Source organism: Rhododendron vialii, chromosome 13a, assembly GCF_030253575.1.
Source record: "Rhododendron vialii isolate Sample 1 chromosome 13a, ASM3025357v1".
Lineage (NCBI taxonomy): Eukaryota > Viridiplantae > Streptophyta > Magnoliopsida > Ericales > Ericaceae > Rhododendron > Rhododendron vialii.
In genome coordinates, this window is record NC_080569.1 from 8,057,116 (window position 1) to 8,074,571 (window position 17,456).

At 39.1% G+C, this 17,456-nt stretch overlaps 2 protein-coding genes across 7 annotated transcripts; one reads left to right on the plus strand and one right to left on the minus strand.

Moving 5' to 3' along the window:
* Positions 1 to 773: 773 nt before the first annotated feature.
* Positions 774 to 9,169, plus strand: LOC131314347 (uncharacterized). Of its 6 annotated transcripts, XR_009196341.1 has the most exons (11): positions 774 to 1,054; positions 1,832 to 2,036; positions 2,375 to 2,465; positions 4,138 to 4,283; positions 4,713 to 4,956; positions 5,288 to 5,392; positions 5,469 to 5,651; positions 5,870 to 6,071; positions 6,715 to 7,246; positions 8,062 to 8,127; positions 9,137 to 9,169. XR_009196341.1 is itself a non-coding variant. In XM_058342919.1 (10 exons), the coding sequence occupies exons 1-9, from the start codon at positions 874 to 876 to the stop codon at positions 7,206 to 7,208; spliced, it is 1,851 nt and encodes a 616-aa protein (XP_058198902.1). In that variant the 5' UTR covers positions 774 to 873; the 3' UTR covers positions 7,209 to 7,246; positions 8,062 to 8,433. The 6 variants fall into 6 exon arrangements, 1 of the variants encoding a protein (XP_058198902.1); XR_009196340.1 differs by lacking the exon at positions 9,137 to 9,169 and having other exon boundaries at positions 6,715 to 7,264; positions 8,059 to 8,433; XR_009196342.1 differs by lacking the exons at positions 8,062 to 8,127; positions 9,137 to 9,169 and adding an exon at positions 7,909 to 8,052 and having other exon boundaries at positions 6,715 to 7,264.
* A 1,280-nt stretch (positions 9,170 to 10,449) lies between these two features.
* LOC131314354 (transcription factor DIVARICATA-like) lies at positions 10,450 to 12,840 on the minus strand. The gene is made up of 2 exons (XM_058342930.1): positions 11,790 to 12,840; positions 10,450 to 11,192 (listed from the first exon to the last, which is right to left on the minus strand). The coding sequence occupies exons 1-2, from the start codon at positions 12,212 to 12,214 to the stop codon at positions 10,709 to 10,711; spliced, it is 909 nt and encodes a 302-aa protein (XP_058198913.1). The 5' UTR covers positions 12,215 to 12,840; the 3' UTR covers positions 10,450 to 10,708.
* Positions 12,841 to 17,456: the final 4,616 nt, after the last annotated feature.

The following is a 17,456-nucleotide window of genomic DNA, read 5'->3' on the forward strand; positions in this document are numbered from 1 at the left end:
ATCCTTGAACGCTTTTTCCTTTTAAAGTATTTGTCTGATTTTTGACATCGAAGTTTCCTTCCGAGAGGCTTGTGATTTTTATGTTTGTTTTAATAACTCAAGTGTCCGAGTCAGCTTACGCGCATTTCGATTAATCATGAGACTTGTGATTTTTTTACGGTTTTGAAGGATCTTTGAAAGATCATTCACAACCATCTGATGCAGTAATATAAACAGGGATGAAGACTAAAATAATTGCTGGTTTGTTTGGCTCCACTATGGTTGCCTCGTGTGGCTGAAAACTTTTTGATAGTCGGAAACCTTATCCTGTATCTTTACTGCTTCACCATTCTTGGTAGGATGGTGTCAGTCCCACGATGCATTTTTGTTAGTTTCGCGACAAATTCCAGTCACACCAATGTGCCCTCTCTTTCTCTCTCCAACATTGTCCAATCAACATAATTTTTATCTCATTCGCCAGTTATCGCATTCGGCCCAAAGAAACTCTAAAAAGCCGAAGCCCAATTTCCTCCCATGAGAGGGACAGGAGCCGAATCTTTTGTTTTTTATTAAATTAAAAAAAAATAAGGATAATTTTAGGACTATATAGTTTAATAATTAATTTACCCCATAATTGGTACGTTGGGTGGAGTGAAAGGAAACCCGAAAGGAACATCATCAGATCAGGTACACCGTCGGCAGCAACTAAACTCCAAACAGAAAAACAGTAATTTAAAACTGGGTCCCACAACGTCCCTTTCATTTTCTCCCGCTGTTTATATAAACGAGAGACGCAAGCTCGGGTCCTCCGCCTCCTGTGATCATCTGAGGTTACAGAGACGACTGTTGGTCCAAGTCCAGTGGTTTTTTATTGGTAAAAAAAATCCCACAAAAATGGCCGGGGAACTGGAACAAGGCATGGAGAATTCATGCATTTACAAGAATCGTAACGAGCCCGTGGAGGCTAGAATCAAAGATTTGATCTCTCGAATGACCGTGGAAGAGAAGATTGGCCAGATGACTCAGATCGACCGAACAGTCGCTACTCCTTCCGTCGTCCACAAATTCTTCATCGGTCGGTCTCTCTCTCCCTCTCCCTCTCCAACATAGTATCTAACTATGTATGTCTAGACCAATTTAGGAGCATCTCGATTAATTTACCAATTCCATTGCCAATTAGCAGGGCCCATAAAAATTGGTTTCAAACCTGAAACTAGGAGGAGAGAGCAAAATCTTAAGTTCGCTGGCCAACTCCTTGGTTACCAATATATCTACGATGTAAGCATGTATTTACTAGATGCCGGGCACAGGCACTGCGAGTGCAATTCATATTATGTCAAATAATGCAAAAGAGAAAGGCGCAAACCTGGTCTTAGTGACTAAGGATGAAACAGAATGGAATTCATCTTGATTGCGATTTGCAATTACATTGTAACGTAGAAGGGTCTGAGTCGAGATGCGCATAAGTTGGTCCAAGCACCTGAGTTATCAAAATAACATACAAAGGGAGTACACATATATACATGAAGAATATTTCCGCAATTCCGCTTGACCAAAACAAAAAATATATATACAAGAAGATGGAGACAGGGCATTAAATAAGTGTAGATAGAAGAGTGCTCTTTATGCAGTTAATGTGTAAACAAAAACTGCAAGTGCAAAATTTTGTAATTGATGATTGAGTTGGTGGGCTGTGAGCTCACCTCACTCCGATCAAGAATCTTTATGAGATTAGCGGGATGGATAGGACCGAGATCAATTCACAAAGTACAACTTTCTTGACGATAAATTTCAGAATTCAGAAGTTGATCGGATAGTATATGTGCTGCTTTTGTTGAGTATATTTGCACAGGGAGTGTACTGAGTGGTGGTGGAAGTATCCCGTTCGAGAAGGCACTGTCGTCAGATTGGGCGGACATGGTGGATGGATACCAGAAGGCAGCACTTGAGACTCGGCTTGGAATTCCGATTATGTATGGGATTGACGCTGTTCATGGAAACAACAATGTCTATGGTGCTACCATATTTCCTCAAAACATCGGCCTTGGAGCCACTAGGTTTGTTCATTATACCCTTTACTAGTTTACTTGTCATTGATGGTTTAGGACACAGAAGATGGCAAGGATGAGTCGATGTGCACATAAGCTGGTCCAGTCATCCTAAGATATTCAAAAGTAAAAAAAAAGAGTCGAATGTTTGTGGATCGGAGTGTGGCACACTAATTGGGAACCTATCACAAACATGCTCACAATGGGTGAACCATGTCAGCGGTGGTATTGGGTGATTGTGTGTGTATATATATTTGATTGTCTGCCATTGTATCCCTTAGTGTTTGTTAGGATCGTTCAAAACATTATTGATACAAGACGCTAATCTGTTGAAGAATGTGTAACAGAGATGCAGATTTGGCGTATAAAATTGGTGTGGCAACGGCTCTTGAAGTTAGGGCTAGTGGCATTCACTATGATTTTGCTCCCTGTGTTGCTGTAAGTGGTTCTAATTTCTTGGGTGTGACTCCTCTTGATTATCATTTTGCCTTTAATTTGTTTCAATTTGGTTACACTGACGCAAGTACTGATTACTCCCGATAGGCAGATAAGTTAGTAATTGTAAAATGAACCTTGGTAGAGGAAACTGTTCAGTTGTTTGCTGTGAGTAGCAAATAGTAAATCACAAAATAATGCAATTTCCAACTTTATGTTCAAGCCCATAGATCAATCTTTCCGAAAGTTAATGAGTTTGTGCTGGTTTTGCCGATAAAAAAAAAAAAAAACGAGTTTGTGCTGGCTTGTAACATGTGTTCAAGTTGAAATGGTAGACTTAATTTCTAGTCCTCAATTTCTGGTGAAAGTTAGGTTATTGCAGAACTTGAGATTCCATACGTGGACAGGGCAAAACTCTGTGAAGAAACCTAATGCACACATCCAGGTCATAAGCTTTAGAAGACTTGGTTCAGAGGAATGATATGGTATCTAGCTAATTATAGAAAATATACTGGCTTTTTGCATGTTTGTATTTTCACCTGAAGTGACTTAATCTACATATATTCCAAATTTTAAAGATGACGCTATTTAGTCCCTCAAAAAATATTACAGTAATTGAAAAATTTTCGTTGGGATCCCATGTAGGTTATGTAAAATTTCATAGGCATTTATGGAAGTCAAGTCTTAACACTAATGTTTTGTATGTCCAGATTTGATGGCCTAATGCACTATGCTGGGTTTAATGTGGGAATTGTTTGAGTCCGACAATGTCTTATCAGCAACTCGTTGATGCTTTTATCATGGATTGTTAAGTAAATTTTATTAAATACGAACGCAATAAGATACTGCAGTGTCTTATCAGTTGCTTCGTTGACTATACCATGCGAACACTTTACATGTGTATGTGTGCTTAGTGCCTACTATATGACATTTAAGATTACGTCAGATCTCGTGTTGTGATGTAGTCCTCCATAAGATTTATTGCTGCCCTAACCATGTGAATGCCAGTAGATAGGAGTTCAGGCCATTTGGTGAAGATATTTACCACCCATTACATGGAATATGAAGGTTTCACCTGAACTGATTCTTAGGAAGAATTATCGATTTAACATTAAACTTGTGAGTTCTGTAGGAATCATAACACAAAATCCTGTGAATTAGATGGAATCAGACTACATTCAAAAAGCTTTTATGGGCTAAATGATTATGCTGTCATGGGAAAATTATTTGTTATTTTTCTTGTAGTTTTTGTTCAATACCTCCTCTTGGAATTTGTCCCACCTTGGTTAATTATCTCCTCCAAAACTAGTATATGGGCCTGGGCAGCCTCTCCACTCTTTGCCAAATGGTTTGGAGTTGGATGCTTTAACATGGTATCAAAGCTAGGGCTTCGTAGAATTTATTCCCCCTTATTTGTGTCATAAGTGCACAATTGTTTGTTGTGATCCAAGTGTTATGGTTCCTTTGTTTACCTCTCCACGTGCGAGTTGGGTGTCGCACATGCTGGGGAGTGTTGGGATTTGTCCCACATTGGTTAATTATCTCCTCCAAAACTAGTATATGAGCCTGGGTGGGCTCTCCATTCTTTGCCAATTGGTTTGGAGTTGGATGCTTTAACACCTCCTTTTGTCATCAATAATAGTTATCAAGTTAGTCATTTCATATATCTTGACAGGTAGCCGGAGATCCCAGATGGGGAAGAACCTATGAGAGTTATAGTGAAGATGTCGACATTGTTAGAAAGATGACTTCCATTGTATCAGGCTTGCAAGGTCAACCACCCAAAGGGCATCCAAATGGTTACCCTTTTGTTACTGGAAGGTACTGAAAAATCAATCAGTTATCTTTCTATTCACTCTACTCCCATGTTTCAGCTCGTTGCCCTTCAATCTAATGTTATTAGCTAATCATTCAAGCAAATCAGTTTTGTTTTCAAGATCACTTCACAGGCTTCTTAGCAAGATTGATACAAACTACAAAAGGCATTGGCATCTAGACTTGGGGTTTTTAACTGATGCACAATAACGTTCCCAACTCACTTTTTCCTCAAAATTTGGCTGAAATTTAATTTTGGATGACCTGCTTTTATTTCTCGGATCATTGGATATCCATCAATAAGTATCCCTTTTGGCACGTTCCAGCTTCTATGCCCACTCACAATTTGGACCGAATCGTATATCTTATGTTTGTGTTGAATTGCTTACTTAAACCCATTGGAAGATGATTGCATTGATTGGCTTATTTGACCAGAAATAAAGTTGCTGCATGCGCCAAACATTTTGTTGGTGATGGAGGCACTCACAAAGGCATAAATGAGGGGAATACCATAACGTCTTATGAGGATTTGGAGAAGATCCACATGGCACCTTATCTGGACTGTATTTCTCAGGGAGTGTGCACGGTTATGGCATCATACTCCAGCTGGAATGGCGACAAAATGCACTCTCACCAATTTCTCCTAACTCAAGTTTTGAAAGATAAGCTTGGATTTAAGGTAACTAACTTTATCAAATAAGAATAAGATCTTATTTGTATTAAGTAGAAGAATCCATGCGTGGCCCTTTCTTTCAGTTTTATCCGTGTCAAAGTATCTATTTTTGGCATCTGATTTTAATGATTACCGTCATGCATCATTTTGCATTTTACAAGTCTGTACGACATACCTGCTTGATTATTTAAATACAACTATTCCTAGTTCTAGATAGTTGTTTTTGCTTACATTTTCAGACAATGAAATACAGTTAGCTGCATCCATCTAATGCAATTGTTGCTACAGCAGAGTTCATTACATGTAGATCTATCTCAGTTTTATACATCTGCTGCAGGGTTTTGTGATTTCAGATTGGGAAGCACTTGAGAGGCTTTCTGATCCTTATGGCTCAAACTATCGTGCTTCCATTTCATCTACTGTCAATGCAGGAGTTGATATGGTAGTGATTAAACTTTAGTTCAGCATATACTAAGAGCTCCTTCACATACATCATGATTTGACGCCAAAAAATGCAGATAATGGTGCCTTTCAAATATGAAGTACTTCTAGCGGATTTAATGTCTCTGGTTGAATCGGGAGAGATACCGATGGCCAGGGTTGATGATGCTGTTGAAAGAATTCTGAGGGTGAAATTTGTTGCTGGTCTATTCGAATATCCCATGGCTGATCGGTCTTTGCTAGACACAGTCGGTTGCAAGGTAAGCTTGCAGAATTATGTGATTAGTGACCTCAAACAGACGTATGCTATTTTCCGTCTTTTGGTCATGGGGCAGGGTAACCTGGTTTTCTGTGATGTTTATATCAGTATCCAATTTTCTTAATTTCCTTCTATTCTCAGGCATTTTGCAAACTGTTAGTTGATAGACAACTAGATTTTATTGTCAGCTAAAGATTGTCCTCCATAAATGTTTTCCAGCTGCACAGAGAACTAGCACGTGAAGCAGTTCGCAAGTCCTTGGTACTGCTGAAGAATGGAAAGGATCCAAAGAAACCATTTCTTCCATTAGATAGGAATCCTAGAAAGATTCTTGTTGCCGGAACTCATGCTGATGATCTTGGATATCAGTGTGGAGGGTGGACAATTACTTGGGCTGGGACCAGTGGCAGAACTACCATTGGTATGTGCTTTCTATTGGCAGATATGGTGATTAGTGTCCTTATCGTCATAATATAAATGGTTGATAGATTATGAACACGTTTTCAGTAAGTGGTCATGGTGATCTTATTAAGTGCAAAAAAGAAGTAAAAAAAGGGTGGAAAGCAGCAGCATAAACTTTCCTCAGTCCTGCCCACCTGCATGTTGTGTTTCTATATTGGTGGTTCAAGGTTAAGTGGTGTTGCTTCCTGTTTCTAGTTCAATTAGAAAGCATTTCTCTTCCATGCTTGCAGGTTATTGAAATGTGCTTAGTCAAATCTGTCGAACGTAAAAATGACATAAATCATCACCTGCACATATGGAACAGTACATTCTTAACCAAGTGATAGAGGCAAGGTGATACCACCCAAAGTATTGATCTGTTTATTTTTCAATATTGATCAGCGTTTTTTTTATTTTTCAAGTAACAGAAAAGTAATCTCATGTAATCCATTTGGTGTGAATTTTATTATTTAATTCTGTTCCAAGCACTCCAGACCGATTTTGTGCTAGAATTCTGTTGGAAAAACAACTTAGAGACAGCAAATTTTCGCATGTATGTACAATCGATTTCCACATTGGTAATCCTTGTGCACATGGGACTGATGGTATCACCAACAATTTAGGTACGACCATTCTGGATGCCGTTAAAGAAGCAGTTGGAGACAAAACGGAAGTGGTGTTCGAGCAAAATCCTTCACCAGACACCTTTGCTGGTCAAGATATCTCTTATGCCATTGTAGCTGTGGGTGAACCTCCATATGCAGAAGGGGGTGGTGATGATCCAAACCTCATAATTTCCTTCAGAGGGTCTGAAATCGTAAGCTCAGTTGCTGACAGAGTTCCCACATTGGCGATTCTCATCTCTGGAAGGCCTTTAGTCATAGAGCCATCGCTTTTGGAAAAGGTGGATGCTCTTGTTGCCGCTTGGTTACCTGGGAGCGAAGGGGCCGGAATCACAGACGTTATTTTAGGGGATTATGAGTTCCAGGGGCGGCTTCCGATAACTTGGTTTAAAAGTGTCGATCAACTTCCACTGCGTCATGGGGAGAACTCCTATGACCCTTTATTTCCTCTTGGCTTTGGCTTAACAAGCAAAAACATGAAGATCTCAAATTGACTACGCTCAGACAAGGCATTGCTTGGATGAAGGTTTTAGTTCCTCAATTTAACCAGGTAGGGCCGAGATAGGCTATGAATTATCCAAATCTAGAACTCTAAAATCCAGTCTCCACTCTAAATGTTTGCATTTTACTTATTGCCACATGTCCGTATAGAAGTTCATGAAATTCTACGTTAACGGTCATATATGTTAGATCGAGCCTTCGAAATAAGTACCGGTGATGGACACTCTCTCTCAAGCGAGGGTACAATATTTGTTTCCTAAGTTGGACGTTCAAAAGGCAAGCATATTATGTGAACTATGTAGTAAGACATTGTAAGCGCCATTTCTCATACAAAACAAAAGAAACACCCGTGAAAGATGAAGAATTTGTTACGTCCCCGTGTCCAACACAAAGAAATTGAATGAATGTCACACTCGGACACATATCCATGCTCGACACCTGCATCAAGTCTTTGTAATATACAAGAGGGTAATCATTTTGGAAGTTATCTGCTGCATAAGCATGTCTTGTCTTAAGATAAGTATGATTTCCGAAAAGCTCAAGGGCATGCAGTTGGTTTATTGAATCTCATGACTAGGAACACATGATAGTCTTGTCGCGCTGAGTCCTTGTATTCTCAAAACATATCCCCAGATCCACTTGAATACGGACACTAGAAGACTTTTCTTGATTCCCTTTTTTTTCCTTTGTTAGAAAATGGCTTGGAAGTAGTACCAAATTAGAGAATGAACTCGGCGCACAAAAGCATGCCGCTTACGCATGCATTCGTGTTCAGAATAATAGCACTACCATCCTGCATGCGTAATTAACTGATTACTTTTCATTTCAAATTGGCTGCAATAGGAGAGGGAAAGGAGGCAAGATGCGGACTCAAATAAACTACGTACGATTAAAGGCGGTGGAGAACAAAGGTGCTAGCTTTTTCATGCAACTTGCTTGCAGAAAGGCTTGAAGGCTCTGTTTGGAAATTAATGTTGTTGTTTCAAATAGTTTTCGTTTCTCGATATGATTTCTTGTTTTGAAATATGTACCCATCAACTTGTTTGTGTTCACAAAATAAAAGGTTCCATCTTTTTTGTGTAAATTCTGGAGACTGAGAAGCCGTTTCTGTTTATTTTGTAAATCGTTTTTGGCAGCCTAAAAAACACAGAGGCCAACGGCCAGCTGCAATTGTTGTCCTAACACAGAATACTTCGCATAAGCCTCCCATTTTCATCCTATTATTAGTGTTTCTGCGTCTCTCTCTCTCTCTCTCTCTCTCTCTCTCTCTCATGTTTGATGTAGCGCATCTTCTGCTTTCGGTCCTCACATATTCCTGTTAAAAAGCAGATTATTTGTAGACGCCTCTCCCTTTCTCTATTGGTGGCGCGTACACAACTGGATTGTTCGGAGATTTTCAAAATAAAATTGGATTTTAGTTTGGAAATTTTGGAAAGGTACTGAGAGATTTTTGTGAAAGGTTGCTACACCTTTTCGCATGAGTTGTGACTAAAATCTCTCAGTACCTTTCCAAAAATTCCAAACTAAAATCCAATTTTATTTTGAAAATCTCCAACAATCCCCCACCATTTTCGAAATAAAGAATAAGAGTTATCGGTTCTCTCATAAGGTTAGAAATAACAGCATTACCATAACGCATACTTCCTCAACTTTTACAGAGAATAATCGGAAACATTGGCTGCAATAGGAGACAACCAAAAATTCTGATTCACTGGTGTTTTGTATGTACCATGTGGTTGTAACTAGTTAATATGTGGACTTAAAAATAGAATAAAGGGAGAGATCGAGGAATTGTGTGCGTGTTTTTTGGCTTGGGAAAAGTCAATATTGTTATTTATTGTTGGTGAAGTTTGAACTCCCGTCACTAACGATGTAGTAAAAGGTGCCTACCGCTTGCCTACTATTCCAATGCACGAATGGTTGCTTTATCATGCAACTTGCTTGCCGAAAGTCTTCTTCTTTTGGTAAAGAAAATATATGGCTTATTCTGTGAATGATCTTTTTCTTCTTCTTTTTTTTTTGGAAATCTGTGAATGATCTTGGTGGCTCATGTGGCCTTGAATTCTTTGCTACATACGGTAGGACTCTAAATGTAGAGACGTGTTTTGCACCACCTAGATTTATTCCTTCTCTCTCTTTATTCCACCACTTTTTTTTTTAAATCCAAATTGTCCAAAACACGTTTGGACAGTCCGAATTGCCGACGGGGGAACACGTGTGTGGTACCCAATGGGCACCCAAATATTTCTCCTGAATATAATAATACCCAATTGCCCAAAGGCAGTTCAGTACCAATGAGAAGGTGATAAGAATATAACAATGGGAAATTGGGAATATCTGGTGGGAACAGCATCCATGCAGCAGGAACAAATTGAAGTTTGTTTCTTTAGAGTATTTGTCACTTTTATTATTGTTCGGATACCTAACACTTGATGCTCCGAGCAACCCATCACCACCACTAGACAAAAAGCCAACCAATTGAAATCATGACTCATGTGTCCAACAGTGCAAAGAGAGATAAAAAATTAAAAAAAATTCAGTTGAATTTAGAAAGGCACACAGTTTGGGACTTCCAATTTCGGATTATTTTTTTGGCAACAAATAATTAATCGGGCTCTCGCCTTAATTGGGCACGGCGTAATTTGCATTCTCTACCACACGTTTATAAATGTATGGCAGAGAAGGCACCGAAGGAACGAAGAATAATATTAATTGGTTGTTCGATTTTAGTGTAGGCCACTGTACGTACCATTAGGTTAATGAAAGAAAAAAGAAAAGAAAAGCAAGCACTCGAAGAATATTGAATTCCCAAAGAGAGTGTATGCCATGTGACTCATCCATTTTTAAGTTAAGTGATTGTCCACTGGCTCTCATCTTGCCTAACATACTAAGTTTGTACTTCATTTGCAATAGATTTGACTCCTCATGTCAATAAGAGCAATTTACTGTTTAGCGGGCAAGTTCCGCTAGTCCGTCACAGTCCCTCTTTTTTTGATTTGTTCGTATTTTTACGCTCCGAAAGAAATTTCGAAATTGAATGTAAGACAAAACAATCTACAAGTCATGTTATTCGTCTCAACAAGTCGCTCGCACGTAACAGAATGCCCAAATGTGTTGCTTAATTTGCTTTATAGTTCTTACATTGTGTCTTGGAAAGTGCTGAATTTTTTTTGATTTTCTCTCTTGATCACACATAATGAGAGAAGCAGCTGCATAAAGTCTACACTGGTGCCCTGAAGCCAAATCTTGGACCCTTAACACACAGCATTTACACTGATGAGAATGTCTTTGTTTTGGTATCAAATTCAAGAATTTGAAGTCCCAATCTAGACACAAAAACCCTCTCTCTCTCTACCTTCAAATACTACGGTCTTAATCTCAAGAGCCAAACAACGTATTCACATAAGCTCGAAGAACAAAAACAAAAAAGGAAAGCACAAACAGCTGCAACTAATCTGAAATAAGATGTGTGCATTTCCAACCGGTGATAATATCATCCCTGAGGGTAGAGATCACCAGCTTGCATATGAGAAAACATGTTTCGACCATAAGATTCACGCGGCATAGTGATTCTGTGCATATTCTCGGCCTGCATTTTGATCGACCCAAACGAGTCGATCCCACAAGGAGACATAAACACATTTCCGTGTGCTGGTGAGCGGAAGGCCATTTCCAGTCCACCGTCTAGCTGATTATTCCACTGGAACTGTGTAGCGGAAATTGGAGCAGAATTTGAGCGATCAGGGGGCGAAGGAGGCCTCTTGTTATCCGGTGAAGGGGCTCCGTTCTCGTTGAGACTGAGAGTGGTAATATCATGAATGCTGGCTCTTCTCTTGTCTTTCCCACCCGAAACCTGCCTTATGAAGTACTTCTGGGCGTGGCTAGCGACTTGAGTCGGCGTTCTGGTTGTCACAAAATTGCGTGAAATGTTTCTCCAGTCCCCTTTGCCGTACTTTCTAAGACCCATCAGAAACAACCTACATTGGATTTTCCATAAACCCGTGTCAGAAATTAAGTCAATGCCATAACTAGGAGTTTACAATTAACTAGCCTCGTACTCGAACCTACAACATAACAATTGGTACGCCAAGAGGCCCGAGACACCGAGTTGTTAACCGCTACGTGCTTGAAACTAAGTTGGAACTCATTACAACAAAATTAATGCTGAAACTAAGCTTGGAAATCAAAAGAATCAGTTCAAACAGTCAAGGGAATAGCCATTACTACACTTCAAGTACAGGCAGCTCGTGATCGGCTTCATTAAAGCTCATCTGAGCTCCAAGTCAATTTTGGAGATTATTAATTATCAAAACACGTTCTTGGCCGTCATTTTCCCATTCTATATGAGCTCCAATACTGGGCTGTGGATCGACAATTGACCCAGCTTACACTATTTAAACAACAGGCCTTTGGCTGAATCGCATCAGGCGTGCACTTCTCTGTCAGGAGAAAGAAGATAAAGGAATTCCGAGTGCTAATCTAACTATTCCAATAATACCAATTTTCAACGATAAAACAAACAAACAAAAAGAACAGTTTAAGCAGCAACAACAACACAAACTCATCCAACTTACTTGTGCTCTTCTTCTGTCCACGGAACCCCCTTCTTCCTCTCCTGCTCCGAACCCCTACCAGCCCCCGATCGCTTTCCGTCATACGGCGGCCTGAACCCTTCATCAAACCCATAACAATCCCCCCAATCCAATGTGAAACGGGAACCACAGTACCCAGGAATTGGAACCAACCCTGCTTCTATGCTGCTCACATCATCCTCCAACTCCTTGTACTGTTTCATCACATCCCTCGCCGTCTTCCCCGGTATCATCGCCGCCACCTTCTGCCACCGGTCCGGCGTGTCCCTGTCGTAGACCGCCAGAGCTCTCTCGAACGTCTTGTTCTCTGCCGGGGTCCACCTTGTGCTTGATCTGCTCTCTTCAGTCAACCAGCTACACGTTGGAAGGTACGACGCAGGCGATAGGATTTCCATTTCCCACCTCATAAATGGAATCAAGGGAAAACCCACCTCACAGCACAGAGGACCCAAGTAGGAAATGCAAGAGAGGTGGGATTTTTTACAATGGGATTATACCAAGAAAGTGTTTTTAAACAGGGGAATGATCAGAATCACTTTATGTCAATTTCCACCCCTCTTGAGGAATCTCAAAAAGACCCAGCCTTTCAAAATCAGAGAAAATTCCTTAATAATGCAGAGTAAAATTAGTTTTACTAATTTTAGAAACAATTCCAAGAAGAGGAGGCTCTGTTATGAACTGTGAGGGATCGGGGTTTATTCGATGGGTAGTGAGCAAGAAAAGGAAAAGGAGGGAAGCTTAAAAGGTGATGAGAAAGGAAAAGGAAAGTGGAGGTTTTGCTCAGAAGAAAGGTATCTATGATTGACAGAAGCTTTGAGGTGAGAAAGAAAAAGAGAAATGCTCCTATCTACGTTGCAAAAACACACACATACACAGAGAACAGAGAGGCGGTTTGAAGGTGGTGGGTTGTGATTGGGTGGTATGGTGTTTTGTGGGTATGGCAATTCTCGAGGTGATTTTGGCACTCTCATTTTTTATAACCACGTTCTTTTGGTTGGTTTTTTTGCATGTTACTAATTTACGAGATCAACATTTCAGTTCTAAACTCTTTGAACTTTGAAGAACAACATTATAAATTCACATCACAAAAAAAAAAAACAAAAAAAAAAGATTGCGAACATCAAAAAGTATTTGAAATACCTATTGGTAGTAGTAGTAGTAGTAGACATTCTCTGTGTTTGGAAAAAATTGATGGTGGTACCTCACAACATTACATATTTTTTCGGGACCCATTGCTAAAAGAACAAAAAAAAGTGTGTGGACCTTATGAAAATGTGTGTGGATAAGGATGTTGGACACTGCATAGCGATGCCCCGAAAGCACTGAATAATTACTCCTGCCTCTGTCCCTCTGTCTCTCCCCCACTCATTAGTCGGTTTCTTTTGATTTTAATTAATAGTATTTTTTGACTTTTAAATTTTTAAGACCATTTTCGTTTGGCTACTGATTTTGTCATTTCTTTTTTTGTTAATGTTATTCCTCTGCAAATGTATTTTTGATGTAAAAATACATTTGCAGAAAAGTGACGTTAACAAAAAAAAAGTGACAAAATCATTTTCCTTTTCGTTTCCCTAATAGTTAGTTAATAGGTAGTACTATAAAATTAACATGCCTGTCCTCGCGATGACTGATGGTTTTTTCTTTTCTTCGAAGATCATGACTGATGCTTTTTCTTTGGACCTAGGATTGCTGCAAAACAGCTCTCCGTAGAGTGCCCTGTCAAGCACATATGAACCATCTATTTTGACAATCAATAGTTCGGATTGAAAACAAACTCTTACAAGAAAGAGTCAACTTTTTTCTGAAAGAATTCGTTTTTAATCCAAACCGCTCAAAACACTTTTGAACGGTCCAGATGCGTCCTCCAGCGGGGGCCTTGTAGGGGAATACTATACAAGTTTTTTTAGACTATGCAAGTTGGTTTGAGGTTTATCAATAAAACTATGACATGGACTAATTTCCGAAGTACAATATAAAAAAATAAAAAAATACAGTAAAAAAGAAAGGGCTGGTCTAACAGGTGGCTACCATGTGACGGTCGGGTCTTTAAACAAAATTAAAAAATGACAAGATCCTCCCCGGACCCTTAAAGGGACTTGATGATCTTGTCCAATCTCGTTGTGGCTCTTTCCGAATTCACTTTGATAATATAAACTGTTCATTACTTAGATCTCGTCAAGAACGACGACTACGTCAAACATCATATTGATCAAGTAAAATCTTGTGTGTTTTCAAAAAATAAAATAAAATGCATGATTGATTAAAATGGAAAGTATACTTTGGCAAAAACGAAAAGATTAAAACAGGAAAGTGCTCCCTCAAGGCACATGGATCCAATCATGTGGTTTCCCACGTTACATTCCTTCACAATCACACATGGAAACGCAACTCCCGGACACGACGCCGAGCACAATTGCGCTCGAATAATTTGATGTACTCTCCAACCAATACAACCAAATAATTTTCCTGAAGCCACTTTCAAAGTTCCCAAACTGGTCCCCTTCTGATGTGACCAACTGCTCCACTGCTTTCGTCCCTTTCATCTCTTGCATAGTGCATTTGATAATTTTACAACTTGCCTTCCTCCATTTGACTATCGAAAATGATGACACAGAGATGGGAGTGCAAAGATACAGATATGTGTGTATAATGGATTTTAGTTATGCTCATAATGGTTTTGTTATGTCAAAAGTTACGGTGTCCCCAAATGACCGGAGACACCGAAGTCATTCCCATATGTATATAGTATACGGAATTGATATTTCTTGAATTTATGTTCTCCGAAATGTTTGAGGGAAATGATTTTGCCACTCCTTTTTTGTTAATATCACTCCTCTGCAAGTGTATTTTTGCACTAAAAATACACTTACAGTTACAGGGAAGTGACGTTAACAAAAAAGAGAGTGGCAAAATCAGCAGCTTTGTTTGATATATGCAGCTTTCATATTTTTAGTTTGATACTCATGTGCATCGAATAGTTCAATATACATTAACGTCCAGATTTGTTCCCTTGATGTCTGTAACATTGTTGCGTGGCTATTGGTAGCTATATTCCCCTTTTTCTTTCATTTTATTCCCTTCATACTACAAGTCCGCTACAAAAATATGTATATTTTTAAACAAAATAATATGATTATTATTTATAATGATAAATTTTATTGCACCAAAATTAAAAACTCAATTTGTTCATAAATTAAAAGAAGAGATCTTATCAAAAAAAATTTTGAAGTAAGTTGTTAGTAAATAAAAATTTACATGTTATTTCAATGTGAACTAACTTTGCGGGATACAGAAAAAATTCATTATTTTGCCCTCCTCGATGTGGTAATGCTTTACAAATAACTAGGGCACCATTGGCCGAAAACCTCTCTACCCCATCCAACCATCTTTGTCCCAAAATCTAGTTTGACCCTTTTCTCTTTTTTTTTGCCAACATTATATACAGCAGCGAGAGATTATAAAAAAAAATAGTGGGTTAACAATCAATGGGAGTTCGACGTCTTTCCATATACTCGAACCCCAAACTTCATCTTTGGAAGCCGAGGGATAGTATGACCCACATCTTAGACATCTACATCAAGTTGGATATATATATATATAGAGTTAGGTTCCGGTGAGGGATCCCTCATTTTATTAAAATACGGGACTCCCCTTCCTGATTGAATTTCGATGATTTGAGCCGCTCAAAGTTATCAGAACGTGATTTTAAGGGTCCCCTGTGAGAAATCAGCAAAAAAAAATGACCAGGAAGGGCTTCATCCGAGCAGTTTTCATTGAACGGTTCAAAAAAAATTGCTCGGATGATGCCTTTCCCGGTCATTTTTTTTGCTGATTTCTCGCGGGGACCCTTAAAATTACGTTCTGCACATATTGGACGGTTTGGATTTTCAAAATTTGATCGGAAAATGAAAGTCTCTCATTTAAAAAAAATGAGGGATCCCTCACTTGAAAATTCCTCTATATATATATCGGAACGGTTCAATGGACACCCTAAAAAAACACCTAAAAAAACACCCATAATCTCAATCTCATAGTTCCCGATCAAATTTTTATGATCCGAACCGTTCAATGTGTGCAGAATGTGATTTTAAGGGTACCCGCAAGAAATTAGCAAAAAAAATGACCGGGAAAGGTTTGATTTGAGCAGTTTTTATTTGAACCGTTCAATAAAAAACTGTTCGAAACTGTTCGGATCAAGTCCTTCCCGGTCATTTTTTTTGCTGATTTCTCACGGGTACCCTTAAAATCACGTTCTGATCACATTGAGCGGCTCGGATCATCAAAATTTAATCCGGAACTATGGGGTGTTTTTTTAGGTGTCCCCGGAACCGCCCCGTATATATATATATATAGATCGTATAAATCTAGTTGGATTTTACTAAAGGTCATAAGTGATCCCATTTCCGTTGTTAGGTTGGGCTTCTTGTTGTCAATAAGGCTTTCTTATATTAGTTGTATCATTTGGAAAAAAATTATATATTAGGAACTCCGACAACCACATAGCATAGTTAACTTGAAAGGCTCAGTGGCACAAGACATGATTTTGGGTTGGGCTTTTGCCAACTTTTAAGCCCGGTCCATTACGGGATAGATTCACATGTAACACGTCTCTTCTATCACTCCAGCCGGCGGATTGGCCTGATAACGAAAGCCCGAAACATAGGGTTTACTCCTTCCTAAAGTTTTATGTTCTTTACTTGCGAGCGATTTTTAGAATCACCTCACCCTCACGCATAAGCGTGTTCAACGGCTGTAAAAGAAGCTATAAGGATTTATTCTGAGCCGTAGCTCATTCATGTTGATATATATGTTTCAAGATTCATGTCAAAGATATAGTAGTGCTCCAAACCTCACAGTTAGTACTGCTGGCTTCGGCTCTCATCATCTCGAGCAAACCACAATTAGTAGTGCTCCAAACCTCACAGTAGTATGTGAGCCTCAAGTCTTATTGGGTTAAGTTCATTACTTATTGGGTCATTTAAGTTGACTCAGTTAAGACCTAATTATGCCCAATTAGTAAATAGGTTAGATGGGTTGGACCTATTCTAAACCAACTAATAAATGGGCTGGGTTGGGTTGGGTCAATTTTTAAGTGGATGGATTTGAATTTAATTTATCATCCTTACCCTTAACTCCACGCATGCTATTTGTCAGGAACATAGTATAAGAGATGGGAAAATCCGCAGTGAATAATTGTTTACGGCGATAATCGCGGCCGTCCAAAAGTGTTCTGGACGGTCGAGAACACTTTTAGAGAGTTCCGATTGATTGCTGCTGTAAAAAAATTGTGAGCCGTGAATAAGTTTCTCGCATGAACGATTGACTGATCGTGCTAAATTTCACTGTCGATAAGGAAACAACGTAAGTAGGAAACCAAAACAAAAGAAGCTGACAGCTAACTTTTTTTTTTTTTTGATCAGAAGCTGACAGCTAACTACTACCCTTTTTTTCCACATAAAAAAGTCTCATAAGTACTCCTAGTTTTTGTCCCTTTCTAATGGGACATACTAAGTAGAAACTGACAAACCAAAATTCCAGCATGCTTTGTTCACACCCCCAAATCCCAATTGCATGGTAGTAATGTCCACGCAATCTTCAAGTGCCTCAAAAACTTCTCAACGCCTTAGCCCAAATTCACCTTTATTAGGT

What these genes read in the sequence shown, in the direction of transcription:
- LOC131314347 (XM_058342919.1), top strand. Translation starts at nt 874, where the DNA reads ATGGCCGGGGAACTGGAACAAGGCATGGAGAATTCATGCATTTACAAG. An exon ending in ATCGGCCTTGGAGCCACTAG is followed by an intron (nt 2,037 to 2,374) that starts GTTTGTTCATTA and finishes AATGTGTAACAG; the next exon opens with AGATGCAGATTTGGCGTATA. An exon ending in TACCCTTTTGTTACTGGAAG is followed by an intron (nt 4,284 to 4,712) that starts GTACTGAAAAAT and finishes TTATTTGACCAG; the next exon opens with AAATAAAGTTGCTGCATGCG.
- LOC131314354 (XM_058342930.1), bottom strand. Translation starts at nt 12,214, where the DNA reads ATGAGGTGGGAAATGGAAATCCTATCGCCTGCGTCGTACCTTCCAACG. An exon ending in TGGACAGAAGAAGAGCACAA is followed by an intron (nt 11,193 to 11,789) that starts GTAAGTTGGATG and finishes AATCCAATGTAG; the next exon opens with GTTGTTTCTGATGGGTCTTA.